At 36.9% G+C, this 19,165-nt stretch overlaps 2 protein-coding genes across 3 annotated transcripts in view; both read left to right on the forward strand.

Annotated features, from left to right (window-relative positions):
• Window positions 1-4,216, forward strand: part of LOC135087962 (tyrosine-protein kinase transmembrane receptor Ror-like) — a 42,540-nt gene extending 38,324 nt beyond the window's left edge. Inside the window, exons 6-8 of one of the 2 annotated variants that reach the window (XM_063982828.1) lie at window positions 150-342; window positions 1,897-2,055; window positions 2,383-4,216. In XM_063982828.1, the coding sequence (XP_063838898.1) occupies window positions 150-342; window positions 1,897-2,055; window positions 2,383-3,164 (1,134 nt within the window). In that variant the 3' untranslated portion in view covers window positions 3,165-4,216. The remainder of the gene's footprint in view (window positions 1-149; window positions 343-1,896; window positions 2,056-2,382) is intronic. The other variant, XM_063982829.1, reaches the window with a different exon arrangement.
• Window positions 4,217-6,140: 1,924 nt separating this feature from the next.
• Window positions 6,141-19,165, forward strand: part of LOC135088178 (dedicator of cytokinesis protein 9) — a 67,011-nt gene continuing 53,986 nt past the window's right edge. Inside the window, exons 1-6 of the mRNA XM_063983067.1 lie at window positions 6,141-6,333; window positions 7,480-7,599; window positions 15,478-15,650; window positions 16,773-17,070; window positions 17,882-18,056; window positions 18,404-18,611. Coding sequence (XP_063839137.1) covers window positions 6,283-6,333; window positions 7,480-7,599; window positions 15,478-15,650; window positions 16,773-17,070; window positions 17,882-18,056; window positions 18,404-18,611 — 1,025 coding nt within the window. The 5' untranslated portion in view covers window positions 6,141-6,282. The remainder of the gene's footprint in view (window positions 6,334-7,479; window positions 7,600-15,477; window positions 15,651-16,772; window positions 17,071-17,881; window positions 18,057-18,403; window positions 18,612-19,165) is intronic.

Consider the following 19,165-nt stretch of genomic DNA (forward strand, 5'->3'; position numbering starts at 1 on the left):
TTTTTTCTCGTGTTTAGTTTTCGGCCCCACTGTGCGACGTGTCTCTTAGTTCTTGTTTTTCTTTGCTATAACACGCATGTCCTATAAACTTCGTAACGTAGTAAAGCATCTCGCTGTGTAATTTTTTGGTCCAACTATCCTGTTTGTAGCGACGACCTGGAGAGCCGTTGCTTGCTGAACGGTATATAACGAACCCTCAGTACGGCGTGTATGGAGCCGGCGCGGGCGCAGCGCTAGCCGCCGGCGCAGAGGAGACCGGGGAACAGGTGCCGCATATTGACCGGAACGCACTCACGTTCCTTGAGGAGGTCGGGGAAGGGTGCTTTGGGAAAGTTCATAAAGGTTTGTAGAACAAGTTTGAATTAAACAATTTTGCTTAGTGTAGTTATAAATAAGATCAGTTAACACGCTCACTGCGTTATGAGGTCTAAAAAGCCACATGCAGAACTTACCGCAGGTGCGGCAGTGATAATCGCGTTCTCTCACTCTGTGCGGGGGGCGACTATTTTAACATTTCTATGAGTACAACAGAGACAAATATATCAAATTGCTTCTCTTACGAAGCCTAGCATAATGACGTAGACAATATTGTATGAGGTCGATTAGGTCCCATACGCACTGGATAGAAATTAATCACGTTCAGTGCGCCGTGAGGTCTGAACTGCCTCAAAAATTGCAGGCCTCATAACCGCACAGGGTGAGGCGCGGGCGCCGCGCATTTAGAGTAGTGATGTGATAAGTTTCGATACGGACGCACGCTGTTAGCCGGTGACACATTAACACTGACTTTTTAACTAAAATTTATTTCAGGTATTCCTAGTGGCAGATAAAAATAATAATGATAATAAATATTTTTTGGACATTTTAAACTGCGCTTCTAGTCCCAAACTAAGCAAAGCTTGTACTATGGGTACTAGACAACGGATATAAACATACTTAAATACTTTTTCTTTTGTAAATACATACATATTATTATACATAGAAAACACCCAATCCAATACAAACAAATATGTTCATGCACACAAATACTGTGCGGGAATCGAACTCGCAACCTCCGGAATAGTAGTCCGTTTCGAACCACTACACCAAACGGCCGACAATGATGTGCTGAACATTCGCTTAAAAAAGGTGGTCAACGAAAGCGCTGCGTAGGTTGCTACGACAGATTAAGACTAACACTAAATAGCACTCAGGCTGCAAAAAAAAACTAAAAAAATTGTAACTTTTTGTGTTCTGTGTGACAAATCCTACTATTTGCCCTGTTTTAATGAAAAACACTTTAATTAAAAACAAATATTATAATTTTATGGTATATGAAATTTTGTTTTTTTCCCATCCCTAGTCGAGACACAAATTGGACTTTCTTTCAGTGCGAAATGAGGCAGAAAAGATGTCATATATATTTTTTTAATTTATTCAATACCAAAATGTCATAACTGCGGGCGAAGCTAGTTTAAGGTTAAACATCTATTTAAGTTTATAATAGAAAAGTTTCAAGCCAATATTGTCTTTTCTGAGCTATATTTAAAGTATTTTTAGAAACAATATTTTGTGAGGCAGAAAAGGTCTCATACGCACTGTAAAGAAGTTCAATATTGACTCGAAAAGACCTCATACGCACTGGCTGAAAGTCTACGAAAAATGGTTTCGCAGTGAGCGTGTTAAAGACATCTCTTCACTACTTACTTATGTCTTATTCAATTTCATTGTTAGATAATGCTCATTACAGCATCGCTTTGTCACGTGGCATATCTACTTACTTGAAGCTTAGGGAAAGCTCGTGCCTCATATAAATAAACACCCGACTATCTTTTCGTACCTTATACAATAATAGCTCGCCTTACCTTCTACTCGTATTTAATGTGTATTTTTTGCTAATTACCTATTTAATTGCAGGATTACTTCGAGCCACTAGCGGAGAGCACATAGTGGCCATCAAGGTGTTGAAGGAAAGCGTGGGACGGAGTGCCGAAGAGGACTTTGTGAGGGAGGTGTCAATCATGTCCGCTTTCCGGCACCCCAACATCCTCACGCTTATAGGAGTGGTGCATAGAGGTTTGTATTGTTGATTAACATGCATCAAAAAGGATGGATGGATGGACTTATCGTAATAAGTAAATTACTTTGCGTTGCTCTATCACATCGCTCTCTAAATATTAGGCCCACTTGCTGTAAATTCAAAGATGTTTATCAGAAGGTAAAATCCCTACAATCAAAAATCTTGAAAATACCCAATTGATATGATCAGTTTACTGATTATTTCAAGTAGGTAGGTACTAGTTTTATCTAAAAGAAAATAATTTTAACTTTTACGACTAGCAATATTCATATCCTTAATAATGAAATTAAAAGCTCTTCTTATGTACAACTCTAAAATTCCAGATGACATCGGTGCCAGTCCTTGGATGGTGTTCGAATACATGAAATGGGGAGACCTCGCGGGAGTACTGCGTGGCTCGAAAGGAGGAGGCCGCCCTGGCCCTCACTTAGACGACCCAGCACTTCTCCACGTAGCCCTGCAAGTCGCCCGAGGAATGCAATACCTCGCATCCCGCCACTTCGTACATAGAGACCTCGCGGCCCGAAATTGCTTAGTCGGCGACAATTTGACGGTTAAAATTGCAGACTTCGGCATGTCTCGAGACGTGTACACTTGTGACTACTATAAAATGGGAGGAGAACGCCCCATGCCTGTGCGCTGGATGTCTCCCGAAAGCATAGTTTATGCCCGCTTCACTCACGAGTCTGACGTATGGTCTTACGGTGTAGTGCTATGGGAAATTTATAGCCGCGGAAAACAACCGTTCTACGGCTACAATAACGATGGAGCAACGAAACGAATTCTTCAAGGTATAGTTTTGGTACCTCCAGAAGATTGTCCGCGATTCGCGGGCGAACTGATGCGCGCCTGTTGGAAGACTGATCCACGGGATCGGATAGGATTTGATGAAATATGTAGGAAATTAGAAGTAGCAGCAGCGACAGGTGGGGCGCCGGTGCAGATGCGACTGCCCTGCCCGCCCCCACCCTCGCAAGATTCTGCCGGTTACCTGATTCCAAATCAGCAGCCAACTGTCGATTACATTCGTCCTTTGCCTGAGCCTGAACATGACCTCACTGAGTCTGAATCTAGCGAAGAAGAAGAGGAGGAGGAATACACTTGACGGGCAGCGCTCGCGCCTTCGTCTCAGTATGTGCCGCGCTCCTCGCCCTAGGCCGCAGCCGTCACCTTCGCATTCCAGGTTCTGCCATGGAAATTAAAAGGAAATCATTCCTAAAGTTTGGAATGTATCGGGCAGTACTTGAAGGTGATGATACTCATTATCTAAGTGTGATATTTTTAATTTAGAGAACTAAATTACTGGGCCTAAATTAAGTTCAGGAGAAAGCTCCAAACATGTCTCGTACTTCAAGTGACGCGACATGGTAAATAAGTTGTTTATGTGCCATATACCAAAAAATAACAATGTACCTACCTGCCTACCCAATAGAAAGTTAAGGAATGTAAATGATTAGTTTAATGTTATTTTGCTTATGTATCATCACTAAATCATGACTGAATATTGTAAATACAATTTTGTTAAACTATTTTTTTTAAAGATGGAGTTATATTAGTTTTCAATATGATGCATTAAACATTTCATTTCATCGCACCAGCACACGAATTAAATAAAGTTGTAGGTCAGATGTAATAACTAAGTTAATATTAAAATTAAAGATATGGTAAAATGTTAAAAATAAGTAAGTGTTTCCATATTAAAATCAACATTTACCTATCCCTCTATGTTAAAGTGTGCCATTTCAATCCTCCGAAATTAATGTAATAAGTTTATGCATAACACAAAAATCTTGATTTAAAGATTTTGTTTATGTCTAATGAAGTCATAATAAGAATTGTAAATAGTTATTTTAGTTTTGTTGTTAATTTAATATTTCTGTAAGTAGGTAAACTTATTTTATTAATCTATTCGTTGGATGCAAAACGAATTCTTTATAAATGAATTATTAAAATAATGTAATCAATCATGATGTTTTATGTAGGTACTTAGGCGTCTCTTAAATAATTCCACTTGGATTACTGTAAATAACTAGGACATTGAATATAGGTAGTCGTTTTTACTGTGACATTTTGATCAAACAACACCGAAATTTTGTGTAAAACATGTTATAAAAATTAATGTATTAAATGTATTTGACCAAAAATATACAAAGTTTTGTTTTAATTGCCTATCCTCACAATTTAATTTACACACTTTACTAATACAGTGTGAGTCACGTTAAAGTGTACATATGAAAATAGATGAAATTAGACCTATTTTTATCGACAAATAAGAGGTCAAAATTTTTTTGAGATTTTTTAAAAAAAAATTATAGATTTTTTTTCTTCTAATTACTTATTGTAAAGAAAACGTAATAACTTTTAAACTAAGCGGTAGTTTTTATTATTTTGTATTATTCTCTATTGTATTATCTTTGTAAAACCAAAAATCGCATGTCTCTATCTCTATCACAACATTTGCTATGATCGTTTGAACAAAGGCCTGCCACACCATTATTCTCCGCTACAGGTAGAGACAATTTTAATTTTAACTAAAATGCTTATTTTACTTCGAAATCTTTTGTTTTTATTTGAAACCTAACTTGTCTTTATCAAAATTACAAATCTAGAGCCATTTTCAGTTTCGTTGTTAAGGAAGCGTTGAATGGCGCGCCCGGAGAGGCTTAGTTCAAACAATCATTGCAAACGTTGTGATAGGGATAGAGACATGCGATTTTTGGTTTTACGAAGGTAATACGATAGAGAATAATACAAAGTAATAAAAACCACCGGTTATAGGGGCATTTTTTTGAGAAATTTATCAAATAACCAAAAAAACACGAATTTTAAAGCAGATTTTTTTCAAAAAGTATCATTTTTTATTATTTTTTGGCATTGTTTGTGTAAGTATTTTATGTATTTTTTTAGTATCGCCTGTTATTTAGCATTATTACTGTTTTTATTTTATCAGGGTATACCGCTTAGTTTAAAAGTTCTTACGTTTTCTTTACAATAAGTAATTGGAAGAAAAAAAAATCTAAAAAAAATAAAAAAAAATTGTCCTCTTTTTTGTCGATAAAAATAGGTCTAGTTTCATCTATTTTCATATGTACACTTTAACGTGACTCACACTGTATATTATACAAGTACAACCTAAGTAAGTAAGTACGTACGCAACATAAAACGTTGAAACTTACGTTGAATTTTATTTCAAACCCATTAAAACCATGTTTCAAGAGCCATAAGATTCTGGTTCAAATACGGAGCTCTCGATTAATGATCGTATTAAATATGTTGTTTATAAAATACGTTTAACCATGGTTTAACCACTAAAATACGCAACCATTATTTTAGTAGTTATGTTACGGATAATGTGATAAATTGAAAATTATTAATAATAACCGGTTATTATGAATAATTACCAAACTTTTGAATGTTTTGATATCATATATTAATATAATTTGGCATAATGAGTTTGGAATGTTTCTTGCATAATATTACTTTTCCATGATGCCTATAACATAATGTTTTGATTTAAAGTGAAAAATAGGTTAAGGTGCGGCGGGGGTGGCCGTTGGGCCACCCCTAAGCCGCCTATTTAGTTTTATACACACATAAATGACCTCATATTAATCACATTTACCATATCATGCGGTGATTATTCATAATAACCGGCGATTATTCATAATTTTCACATTTATCACTTTGACCGTAACAGTTATACGCGTATCATATGTATCAGACAGAACATGAAACATCATTATTTAGTTAACTCAAACCAAAATTTAACATTCAACAGTAATGGCAGCCAAATTACTAACATATTGAATTAAATTTTCAAATAAAAGATTGACATGCAGCTAAAAGTGTTTCAATGTCTCTGTATTGGAGTTTGGACCACCCGGTATTAATTTAAAGCGAAAAGAGTACTATGACGTCTCCAATATTGCTCTACGCTCGAAGACATTAGCTTAAAAAATACCAAGGAAATTATATCCACTTCTTAAAACTATAATTCTACATTTCTTTGCTTGATATTAAAAAAGTTGGCTGTCAATTCTCCCAGTCGATACTGTCAAACCTGTCAGTAGAACTCGTTCGTTTGGCTTGTGAAGGTTTTTCTTTCGGCGATTTTACGTATGAGTGCTTTTTACACAGTAAAATAAATTCTTAACATGAAGGTGAACCTCAGTAAAATCGAATTATACTTGATTTGATTTGATCCTACCTGTAAATCGAACATCATGCCGCCGGTTAACTCCAAAAGCAAGACCAAAGGTGGCGCAGAGTATGAGGTAAATCTATTCTCATTACAAAGTTTACCACAAAAAGCTTTGCGCTATTGATAAAAATAGTGTAATTTAACATTCTCATTTTTAAAAAAAACTAGCCAACCGTAGCATTTGCATTGAATAAACATTACATGTGAAATTGAAAAATTCTTATTGCGTTTTTAGGTTTTTTTTGTTTGTAATATAAATTGTTTTGCTTCCAACTCCAACCGATCATATTTGCCTACATCAGCACAATTATTCCCGTAGCTGTAATTTTATCTTATAGATTCAGCATGGTTTTATTACCATTTTTGTAGATTACATTGGTCAGAGATTTATAGTTCCTTGAAATTTTACAAGATTTTTGTTGTTATTATTACTTCTAGAATTGGCATAAAGCAATATTCACGCCTGCTATGCCTAACTATTATATGCCTATTCTATCTATGGTGTTTTAAGCTCATTTCATCTATCAATGCAATGCAATAACAATAAGCAAATGGTTTGACCTACTGAAATAGAAATTGTGCCATTTAAATAGTAAACAGTACTAAAATGTTGTATATTCGTTTTTACCTACAAATCTGTCAATATCCATACTCTAAAGTCTAAAACATACAAAGATACTTAGGTAAATATTCTTATTGGATAGTAAATAATAACTAATAGGAATTTAAAACCAAATATTTAGTCTAGCAAACTACATACTTAATGAACGCACATTATTGTAATGCACATTTAATGGAGTTTACATAAGTAGAGTGTATGTTTATTAACATTTCTATACATTAAATGCATTACCATGTCTGCTCAGCATTTAATATTTACATAACATAAGCTTCAGAATGGTGTGCATGTTGAAAGGAACTGGTCATCCTTTCTAACCAATGACAGTTTTGTCATAGTTTTGAAATATTTACTCAATTCATTAATATTCATGATAAAACTGGTTGATGCACATTATTTTATGACCATCAAGTTGATTTTTATCTATGACCACAATATTGTTTTGTACCTCTTTGTAGTTTAGTTCTAGTTAATCTGTATTTTCATTCTGAATAAGGCTGTATGTAATCACTTTCATATGTTAAGTTTACTGTTAAGTGTCACTTTCATTGTATATTTTCAATTTTTTCATTTGTAATTGCCAAATTAAAATGTTTTCAGAATATTGTGGTGAACAAATGCACAGCCCTGGACTTCGAAAGATACATCCAAGAAAATAAAACCTTATTGATGAATGATCCTCTAAGGGACATTCTTTTATATCCACCTGATGATGTATCTGTAAGTGTTTCTATTATTTAGTTATTTATATTTTTATTTACTTCAACACAGAGTCGTTTTTAGGGTTCCGTACCTCATAAGGAAACAACGGAACCCTTATAGGATCACTTTGTTGTCCGTCCGTCCGTCTGTCAAGACCCTTTATCTCAAGAACGCGTGAACGTATCAAGCTGAAATTCACATGAAACACTCAGGTCTATTGTCCCTTTAAGCTGTGAAAATATCAAACTTCTAAGCCAAACCAATCAAAAGATACAGCCGATTATGTCGATATTTTCAACAAATTTTCGACACTCGCAAAGGAATCAAAACCTACAGGATACTTCCCGTAAACTCAGAATCTTGAAATTTGGCATAAAGCATTGTCATAAAATGCAAATATAGGAAAAATTGCGAAAATTTCATTTTTTTTGTTATATAATATTGTACGCGCCAGCATTAAAACCTCATACATTTCGAACTCATGTCACACTATTCTATCACTCATTCTGACAGTCCTTTTTCCTATCCTCTCCCTCCCACCTTCAGTCTCGCTCTCGCATCGCAACGCGCCGCTTCGCCTACCTATCTGGGCGTTAATTACTAAATAAGTATCCAAAATAAACCAATTCAAATAAACCCAAATCGCGCGCTAAACTCATCTCAATAAAAATTCAAGTGTTTGTGAAAGTGAAAGAAGAACCCAGCTTGGACCGTCCTGTGGAGTCTGCTCAATCGAAGGTATCCCATCCCATTCCTATCCCAATCTCCTACAACTCCTTTCTGGTCCTACCGAGCCGCATGGTTCATTTCCTATCCTTTACACTTACATAAAATCACAACTACACATTTTCACGCATCCGTCATTTTGACAACTCTCTAGAAAATTCTAGAAAATTCGCTCGTTTGACACATTCTTTCTGGAAAGTTCGATTCGTTTGACATTTGGCACATTCTAGAAATTGCTATTCACTCAAACGTCAACTCGTTGTTTGTAAACACGTATATTTTTTAAATTCAATCTTTTAAAATTTTATTTCAATTCAATTTCAAATTCGCTTACATACGCTACGCATTTTATTTTCCTACTGGATTATAAATAAATACGCACAACTCAACTCATTTTTAACGCTAGCTCTCGTGCGTGTGTTTGCTCACCTACAATACAATGGAGGGAGTAAAACGCAAAATTAATTTGCTTGAAGCTAAAAAAGAAGCGCTTTTTCAGAGGGTTCAGGAACTATACGACCTCAGCCTAAAGGTCTCCGACCCTCAGATTGAACAAATTTTCATGTCTCGCATGCATTCGATTGAAAAAACAAGATCGGATTTTCTTGATACTATTGACGAACTTAATTTGTGTTATATGAAAAATGATGAGGAACTCAAACCTACATTTGCCGCACTCAACTCGTTTGACGATTTGTACTGTAACATCCTTTCGGTGCAAAGCTCCATCGCACAACTAAAGGCCAACACAGAGCGACGCAAACAGGATTTCGTAAAAAAATTACCGCCTTTAGAACTAGTCTCTTTCGACGGAGCCCCTTCCAAGTGGCCCGTTTTCTACCAAAATTTTAAAACTCTTATTCATGAGAACACTGGTTTGTCTCCAGGTGAAAAGGCTCAATACCTTATAGGAAAACTTTCCGGAAAAGCACTTACAATTTGCTCGGGTATTCCACCGACTGGTGAGAACTATAACATAATTTGGAACAACCTATTAGAAAAATACCAAGACATAAGAGTACAAGCCTCTATGTATTTGGAACAGTTAATAAACTTCAAATCGCAATCTTTAGATGAATTTTTGGAACAGTATTGCTCAGCTGAAGCTGCCTTACGACGTTTACAGATTGATGACCTTTCCGATTTCATTTTGACTCATATTGCTCTCAGTAAATTAGACAAAGACACTCTAAATTTATTTGAACAATCCATTAAGCACGTAAAAATGCCTACGTTTAATGATCTCAAGACTTTTATAAAAGAACAGAATAAAATCCATACTTTACGCTTATGTTTTACGCAGAATAAGCCGTACGTTAATAATAAAACGAATTTCGCATCGCAGTCTAAAAACTCGAAACCGACACAGTCGTTTGTTTCTAATACAGCTTCTGGAGTAAAACCCAATCAACATTACTTCCAATCTCTACCGAATTCGCAAGGCTCATACACTCCATCCGCTGTACGCAAGAATTGTCAACTTTGTAAGACGGAACCTGAACATGCCCTATTCAAATGCAGTTATTTTCGCTCGAAAAATGCGCCAACTCGCTACTCTTTAGTGAAAAAATGTAACTTTTGCCTCAATTGTTTGGGCTTTCATAATGTTAAATATTGCAAATCTCAAAATCGTTGCTCAGTTTGCCAACGTAAACATCACACTCTTATTCATATAGACAACTTTAACGTGAATAGACCTATGACGTCACAACAGCTGACTTGCAGCGCTACGCTTTCGCCGACCGACGCGTCCATGTCCGCGCCCGGTCCGGTCACGCCGCCGTTGCAATCGATGCCAACCAACAATGTGTCTCTCTCTGCAGTCACGCCGTCGATCGCTGATGAATCTAGTACCACGGTCTTATTACCCACCGCGTCAGTGTATACTTATGACAATAATAAGACGTGTCAAAAATTACGCGTGTTTCTAGACACAGGTTCGATGAGCAACTTTATCACAAATAAATGTTGTGCGCGACTGAATTTAAAAGTCAATCCGCTACCTACCACTATTAAGGGCATAGGTCAGTCTGAAAGTGTGTCGCTAGGATATGTATCTTTCACAATTGCCTCACGCTTTGATCCCAGGTGTAAATACACTATTAACGCACGCGTCATTGATACAATAACCGATTATTTACCTAATGTAAGGGTTGACATAACCCAGTTATCGCATTTACAAGGTCTTCCTATGGCTGATGACAGCTTCGATATCCCTGCTGAAATCGATTGTTTGTTAGGCAATGAGATATTCCCGCTTCTTTTAGGTAGTAATAAAATAACTTCACCGCAATCCTCTGTCATCGCTATCGAAACCACGCTCGGATATCTCGCTATGGGACGCGCTCAGTGCTACTCAGCTCATTCACGCAATGATAATAAAGCATTCTTTTGCAATGTAGACTCGCACTCATTAGAATCACTCACGCAACGCTTTTGGGAGCTTGAAAGTGTACCTACTAAGAGACACATCAGCCCTGACGACGAAATATGTGAAAACATTTTCCAATCAACTCATTCTCGCGACGACTCTGGGACGTATACCGTTTCTTTGCCATTTAAACTCGACCCATCAGAACTCGGCGATTCTTACTTTACTGCTAGGCGTCGCTTCTATAACTTAGAGAAAAAGTTAGACTCAACTCCGGGCTTACGCACTAACTATAATGAAAATGTTCAAGACTGTATCGATCGCGGTTTTCTGTCAAAAGTCGAAAACGCATCGAATTCAGAGGAAAATACTCCAAATTATTATATACCTCATCATGCAGTATACCGACCAGATAAACTCACTTCAAAAACTCGAGTCGTTTTAGATGCAAGTTGTAAAACAACCTCTGGAAAGTCGTTAAATGATGTTCTTTACACTGGCCCAAACTTACAAAGTAATATTTTTGATCTCTTAATTAACTTACGCATTTTCTCAGTCGCTTTATCTGCTGATATTGAAAAGATGTATTTCTGTGTGAAGCTTGATCAAAATCACCACCCGTTTCAACGCATATTATTTCGATTTGATCCTGAATCACCGATTGATACTTATCAATACAATAGGGTTTCTTTTGGCGTTTCTAGCTCGCCTTACCTCGCTATGCGTGTCGTTCGCCAACTCGCTGAGGACGAGCGCGCGAATTATCCTATCGCCGCGTCTGAAGCTCAATCCTGTATGTATATGGACGATTATGTCTCATCGATGGACGGGTTAGAAAAAGCTGAACAATCTTACCATCAAATGGTTAAGATGTTCATGGCCGGGGGGTTTAAAATGGTTAAGTGGATCTCGAACAACCCTGAGCTTATAAATAAGATTCCCGATTCGCATAAAAATCCACAGCTCGTCGATTTTGACACTGACTCAGAAATTACGACAAAAATCATAGGCATGCAGTGGCAACCTAATGATGACGTTTTTCTTTACAAAATTAACTCTACTAACTCTGACCAATGCACAAAACGCACGATTCTTTCCGCAACCGCTAGATTATTCGACCCTTTGGGTTTGCTAGGCCCTGTGACAGCGTTTCTCAAACTCTTAATTCAAGAATGCTGGCAGCGCGAACTTGCATGGGATCAGCCAGTTCCAGACTCAATAAAAAATAAATGGAATCGGTTTGATAGTGAGATTAACTATTTATCGCAATTAAAAATACCTCGTCACATAGGAATCACCGCGGGTTGTCACGTCACTATCATGGGCTTCGCGGACGCCAGCGAAGTATGCTACGGAGCTGTAGTTTATGTGCGCGTGAGCTCTGATGCAGATTCACCCGGTGAAGTCTTTCTTATCGCATCCAAATCGCGCGTCGCGCCTTTAAAGAAAATATCTCTTGCGCGGCTTGAACTGTGCGCAGCGCTGCTCTTAACAAATCTTTTATTATCGGTTCGCGATAGTATAGAGAATCGTTATCCTGTTAACTCAATTTACGCATTTTCAGACTCGACTGTCACTCTCACGTGGATACATTCTCCCGCGTACAAATTTCACACATTTGTTGCGAATAGAATTACTGAAATTAATTCGAAACTCAACGCAAAAATTTGGCATCATGTTAATGGAAATGAAAATCCTGCAGATGTAATATCGCGACCTGTAACTCCTAAAGCATTATTAAATCAATTAAATTGGTTTCACTCTCCTCAATGGACAGCTCAGCCAATCTCGCAATGGCCTATCGAGCCATTTCAAGTTTCATCTAACAGTGTTCGACTGGAAGAGAAAACTATCGCTCTTGTTTCAGAGACAAACTCTCAATCGAACTCTCACCCTTTCGATCGATTAATTGATCGCATTTCCACGTACCCAAAATTATTACGCGCTACTGTGTACGTGTTACGCTTCGCTAAAATACTACGTTCAAACGGAGTGGTTACATCCTCTGATTTAGAACTCGCTGAACTCTATTTAGTACGCCATATACAGGCACTATTTTTTACTCAAGATATGCACGCAATTAAAAATAATAAACCCTTTAACAAATCGCTTCTTAAACTTAACCCTTTCATTGACTCTGATAATATACTTCGTGTCGGAGGTCGACTCACTCACTCTCAACTCAACTATGGACAAAAGCATCCAATCATTCTATCGCCTAAACATCGCTTCACTCAACTTTTAGTTGATTACTTTCATGTATGTAATTTACATACTGGTCCTTCACTTCTACTCAGTCTGCTTAGACAGAAATTTTGGATACTTTCCGCACGTAACTTAGTACGTCAAAGAGTGCATCAATGCAATATCTGTTTTCGTTTAAACCCTAAATCTACAAACCCTCTTATGGGCGACTTGCCATCATTCCGCGTTTCAGAAGCTAAAGCTTTTGTTTATACATCAGTCGATTATGCAGGTCCCTTCTTTATTACTCACATTCGCCGCAGAGGTGTTAAAAGCCAGAAGGCTTATATTTGTTTATTTTGCTGTCTTACAACTAAGGCTCTACACATAGAGTTAGTTTCAGACTTAAGCTCTGATCTATTTCTCGCCGCTTTCCGTCGATTCATTTGTAGAAGAGGCCCCGTTTCCATGATATATAGCGACGGAGGTACTAACTTCATTGGCGCTAAACGCAAGCTTGACGAAATTTACGCTCTTTTGGAATCTGACTCTCACAAAAATTATTTAAGTTCACATTTGGCTGAACAACGCATTAAGTTTCTTCATAGTCCACCATATGGTCCGCACTTTAACGGCATCACGGAGATAAATGTTCGTTATGTAAAAACGCATCTTTATAAAGTTATTGGTCTTCAAGTGTTAACATACGAAGAGTTCAACACTGTACTTGTACAAATAGAAGGCTTATTGAATAGTAGACCATTGTGTGTTCTTAGCTCTGACCCATCTGATATATCCGCTCTCACTCCCAATCACTTTCTCAATATAACTCCACTGAAATTCTTACCAGTAGAGAATGTCTCTGATATTTCTGACAATCGGTTAACGCGTTATCAGTTAGTCAATAAATTAGTGCAAAGCTTTTGGCGTCGCTGGAGTCAGGAGTATTTAACTTCTCTACAACGCCGTGAAAAGTGGAATACGGTGACCAAACCGATAGATGTGGGCTCTGTTGTTGTTATAAAAGATGACAATGCGCATCCTCTTTGTTGGCCATTGGGTGTGGTTGTGGAAGTATATCCCGGAAAGGACAAAATCATTCGCACCTTAAAGATTCGCACTGCAACCGGTACTTATGTTCGGCCTGTAGTTAGAGTTTGTCCTCTTCCTTTACAGTAACTCAAATAATGTTCTTAACTTTATTTTAACATTAACTTTAATTTAACACAACTTTAACGCTAATTTAACTCGTTTAGTTCTCTCTAACGCATGTTTTTTTACGTTTTTAACTTTTTTTTTTACAAACGCTACTCAATCTAGAGGAAGACCTCTAGGCCGGGGGAGTTGTACGCGCCAGCATTAAAACCTCATACATTTCGAACTCATGTCACACTATTCTATCACTCATTCTGACAGTCCTTTTTCCTATCCTCTCCCTCCCACCTTCAGTCTCGCTCTCGCATCGCAACGCGCCGCTTCGCCTACCTATCTGGGCGTTAATTACTAAATAAGTATCCAAAATAAACCAATTCAAATAAACCCAAATCGCGCGCTAAACTCATCTCAATAAAAATTCAAGTGTTTGTGAAAGTGAAAGAAGAACCAAGCTTGGACCGTCCTGTGGAGTCTGCTCAATCGAAGGTATCCCATCCCATTCCTATCCCAATCTCCTACAAATATAATAAAAATATTTTAATAAAATGAAACTTACTACCTTATTTCTCACGAACGAATAAAGGTATCAAATTGAAATTTATACCAAATACCTAGATCTATTGTCCCTTTAAGAAGTAAAAAAATCAAACTTCTAAGTTAACGCGATCAAAAGATACAGCAGTTTATACCGACACCTTAGACGAATTTCCGTCACACGCTAGGGAATCAAAACCTACAAGGTACTTCCTGTGAACTCAGAATCTTGAAATTCGGCACGAAGCAACGTTATATAGTACAGATAAAGGAAAAATTGCGAAAATGATAAATTTGAAGTTATATAAAATTTAAAATATTATTTTTGCTTACATGACATAAAATATTTTTTTAATAATTATAAACTTACTACCTACCCTTTTTCACATGAACGCGTAGAGATATTAAAGATGAAATTCATATCAAACACTTCTTAAATCTAATTGCCTCTAAACTGTGAGAAATTCTAAATCAACGCAAAAATTCAAAACGCTGAGGTAGGTACCTACCTATAATGCAAATATAGGAAAAATAAATAAATAAAAAATAATCATACCGCATATTTTGAAATTCGCCACTACTCGCAACGGAATCAAGTAAGTAATTTGATTTAATACGTCATAAATTGTAAACCGCTACGTTTGTACGGCGGAACCCTCGGTGTGCGAGCCCGACTCGCACTTGGCCGGTTTTTTTAATGACTACACATTATTTAATATTCTACTTTTATTACTATGATTTAAGTGATATTTGAATTGTGTAGACTCCAGTAATTTGTAAATAAATGTGATAAAACTAATAAACTTTTGTAAACAGACATTTGTAATGCACTTTTACATAATATCTCAGAATTTTAACCCTGTCAGTGCTTTGGGACATAAAAATATGCCACTGCATAATGTGTATTCATAATTATTAATTTACAGAGTGTAGTTCTACCAAGGCGTTGGAGGACGGTCACCACTGCAGTGCCAGATGTACGAACAGCCGCTACCTGCCCACTGTTGACTCGTCAAGCGCTGCTAAGCTATGCATCTAGTTGGAACCTCATACATTACAAATATAGCAGCTATTCCGGCACTTATCTCAACTTGCCTAGGTATGTTTAATTAGATATTTTATGACTTATGAGAATTCCATTCTATTTCTACACAACAATTCAAAACTTTCTCTCTTACGTTTTCCACAACTCCCAAATGGCAGTAACATAACCAGTCTCTAGGGAACTATTATAACATTTTATGCACTCATACTTATGCATCACCAAGGTCTGGGCACAACTAACCAATGTGTGTTGTATGCAATTGTTAATTGAAATGGTAAGGAATGAAAAATATACCTAGTCTACCTATCTCTTCCAGAAATCACACCAGAAGCATAAGCTTAACAGATACAATTACAGGATCTCTAAGGAGACTCCATAGTCTATAACCTTTATATTAGCTTTTGAAATCTATTTTCTCATGCCATGTCAGTCCAACGTGCATAATTATCATAATGTCCACACATTTTGCGCATTAAGTCCCAATTTTCGCCCGGCAGTTAAAAACTTATTATCATGCAAATTGCATTATGTGCAACTTAACAATCAAATGTCAATGCCACATGTTATGTTAGTTTCATGAGCGTTCGCATTGTACCTAGATGTCGGAAAATGATTCCTGATAAATGATAAGCGTTAAATGTGTAGCAAACAGTTTGGTCAGACATTAGCTACCTAATTAACATACTTACACAACAGTGAGTGCATGGACAACAGTTTTGATACAGTTTTACAAGGCCATTGTTCTATTTATCGGATTTACCTATGAGTCATTTCCGAACAGCGAATTTTGTTAGGATATTAATTAATTGCATTTGCTACTAACAACATTAAGATGGAAATTAAAATAATTTTGCAACTAAATGTGAAGGCTGAAAGCCTTATTAATGTAATAGGTACCACTGCTGAATTTTAAATAGCAGACAGTAAAAGCCCATCTACATATTTATTTAGCAAACAATTTACGAAATAAGCATTGGAACTCAATGGAGCCTTACTAAATCTATTGTGATGACCGCCATGTTACGTCTCCCAATCCTGCATCTATTAAACAGTATAGTATCTTTTGCAGCGCGGTAATGTCTTTTTTCATCCAAGCTGTAGTACGAGTATAAGCTACGCTTATACATACGGTCCATTTTGACTCGAATGAAATATTGTTTTTCTTTATTTCGCTAGGCCTTTAGCCCTGAAATTGCCAGAAGAAGTATACGACATCGACACCGAGACTGAAAGCGACCATGAAGCTCAAGCAGCGAAGGTGGACATCGGAACCAAAGAGGGCTACCTGCTCAAAGGCCCCGAGATCGGCTCAGATAGGATATTCAGCAATCTCGCCTCGAAATCGTTTAAGAAACGATATTGCTCAATGGTCAGAGAAGCGGACGGCACTTATATTCTCGAAGTGTATAAAGACGAGAAGAAAACTGATACGAAGCTCACCGTTGTTATGGATTTCTGCTCAGATGTTGTGAGGGTATGTCCTTACTCCTTATAGTTGTTGCAATTCACGAAGGCGAGTGAGCTTCAGGCCCAGAACAGACGGTGAAACGAAACTGCAACTTTCTGATGATTCTGATGAATGAAACTGAAACTGAAAGTTTCAAACTGGTCGCGTCATGTGTGGTCTCTCAAAGGACGCTATGGCAGAAACTTAGATGCAACTCAAAAGTAACTAGCAGTTGCAGTTTCGTTGCAGTTGCGTTTCACCGTCTGTTCTGGGCCTTACATGTGTGGTGGCTCGCTACTATTCGTTTTTCAAAAGTTTTGATAGACATTACACTATCGTTATGTGCATGTACACGTACATATACAAGTAAAGATCACTCGCCTTCGTGAGTTGCAAGAACTATACCTGCAATTTTTTACCTGTCGTGTTTAATCAGTCGCGACCTTGTTTAAAGCCTCGACCTAGTTTTAATTTTGCCAGTCAAGGTGCTATCAACTAATAAAACTAAAAATCCATTAGAGTTAAAAAAAGCCGTAAAGAGAAATGCTATGATTCTCCTAAGACGAGGAACGCATTGGCAATACGAGTATTAGCTCTTGTTTGGGGAATTTAGAAGTGATTGCTTGCTTGGGGATATTTATTTATTAATAAAGGTACACCAAGCACCAACAGCAATACACATTTAGGACATTCATATTTGTTTATTATGTGGTCTACTTGCCAATTGTGTGTAGTAAAACCCTTTTTGCGTCTCTGATTCATAGAAATCATAATAGCCTTTTGATGTTATTAAATGTTTGCTACATAAATTGAAATAGATTTCCTTGTTTATTTTTAGAATCCTAAGCGCGGGAGATTTTGCTTTGAGTTGCGTATGGCCGGCGGCAAAGGCTACACATTTGCAACTGAAAATGAGGAGGAGATGAATGGTTGGATAAATGCCTTCAATGCTGCTTTAAAGAAGACTCAAGACAGCGAAGAAAACAACCAAAATGACGAGATTTTAGATAAAGGTAAAAATCTTATCTGTATGACGGTTACTCCTGCCTTATTCTTGGAAATTGGCGAAGTACCGTATTTATAGAATCCTCAGTTATCAGGATGACATCATTTTCATGAAGCTAATAGCTCCATGAACAAGTGTGACATTGTTATCATGGCCTATAATGAGTAATAACATTGATGGAATCCCATCAGTTTATTTTAAGTAACAAATACATATCCTTTGTATACTGTGAAATCATAAGTAGGTACAATGTAACTCAATAGTGGCGACAAGACAATTCAATTACCTAAATCATTACATTCATGTTCTGTTAATGGGTTTTTTCTTTGTTATTTTCTACCCAATTCTTTTTAGACGCAGACGTGTCCTTAACAGCGGAACCTCCTCCCCCCACGTATGGAACCCTGAAGGGTCTCGAACACAGCATGAATCCCCTGCTGTTGCGGTATTCCCGGGAAACCGATATGTCCATAGCCGCGGCTCGCAACGAGTATCGCTCCAATATATTTAGCATGCCATACAAGCGGGCGCCCTCCCCTGAACCTCAGTTAGAACCATTCAAGTGAGTATAGAATAATTGTATACCTTGATTTTTTAGAATCCAGCAGAGATGTAAACAAACACTTTCATACACAATTACACCATAATCACTTACGTGTTCATAATATCATACACATTATTTAACAAGCCCATGAAACCAACTTTATTTTCACGTTTATACAAGTTTGAAATCAATCTTTGAAACAAATTATTTTAGCAAAATACGTGGACAATGAAAATTTGTGAGACTTGTCAAATTGACTTGACGTTTAAAATCATGTGTTATCTCCATATTGTCTATGACTTGTCTCTGACACATCAGTGCTGTAACCTGTGAGTCAAAGACAATAATCTGTAAATTTAATCGATATTTCTTTAAGTATTCACTTATTCCGATTACTGATTAATTTTAAATAAAAAGTATACGATACTTTGTTAAGTTTTCCAGCGATAACTTCGACAATATTGGAGATAACGTAAAATTATTTTTCTACTTTTAGTGTATACTTTTTCGGAGTCAGTTTAATTTTTAGTCGGTTTTATTTAAACGAAATTATTTTCCTTTTTTATGCAATT

The sequence above is a fragment of the Ostrinia nubilalis genome, chromosome 3 (genome assembly GCF_963855985.1).
Source record: "Ostrinia nubilalis chromosome 3, ilOstNubi1.1, whole genome shotgun sequence".
Classification (NCBI taxonomy): Eukaryota; Metazoa; Arthropoda; class Insecta; order Lepidoptera; family Crambidae; genus Ostrinia; species Ostrinia nubilalis.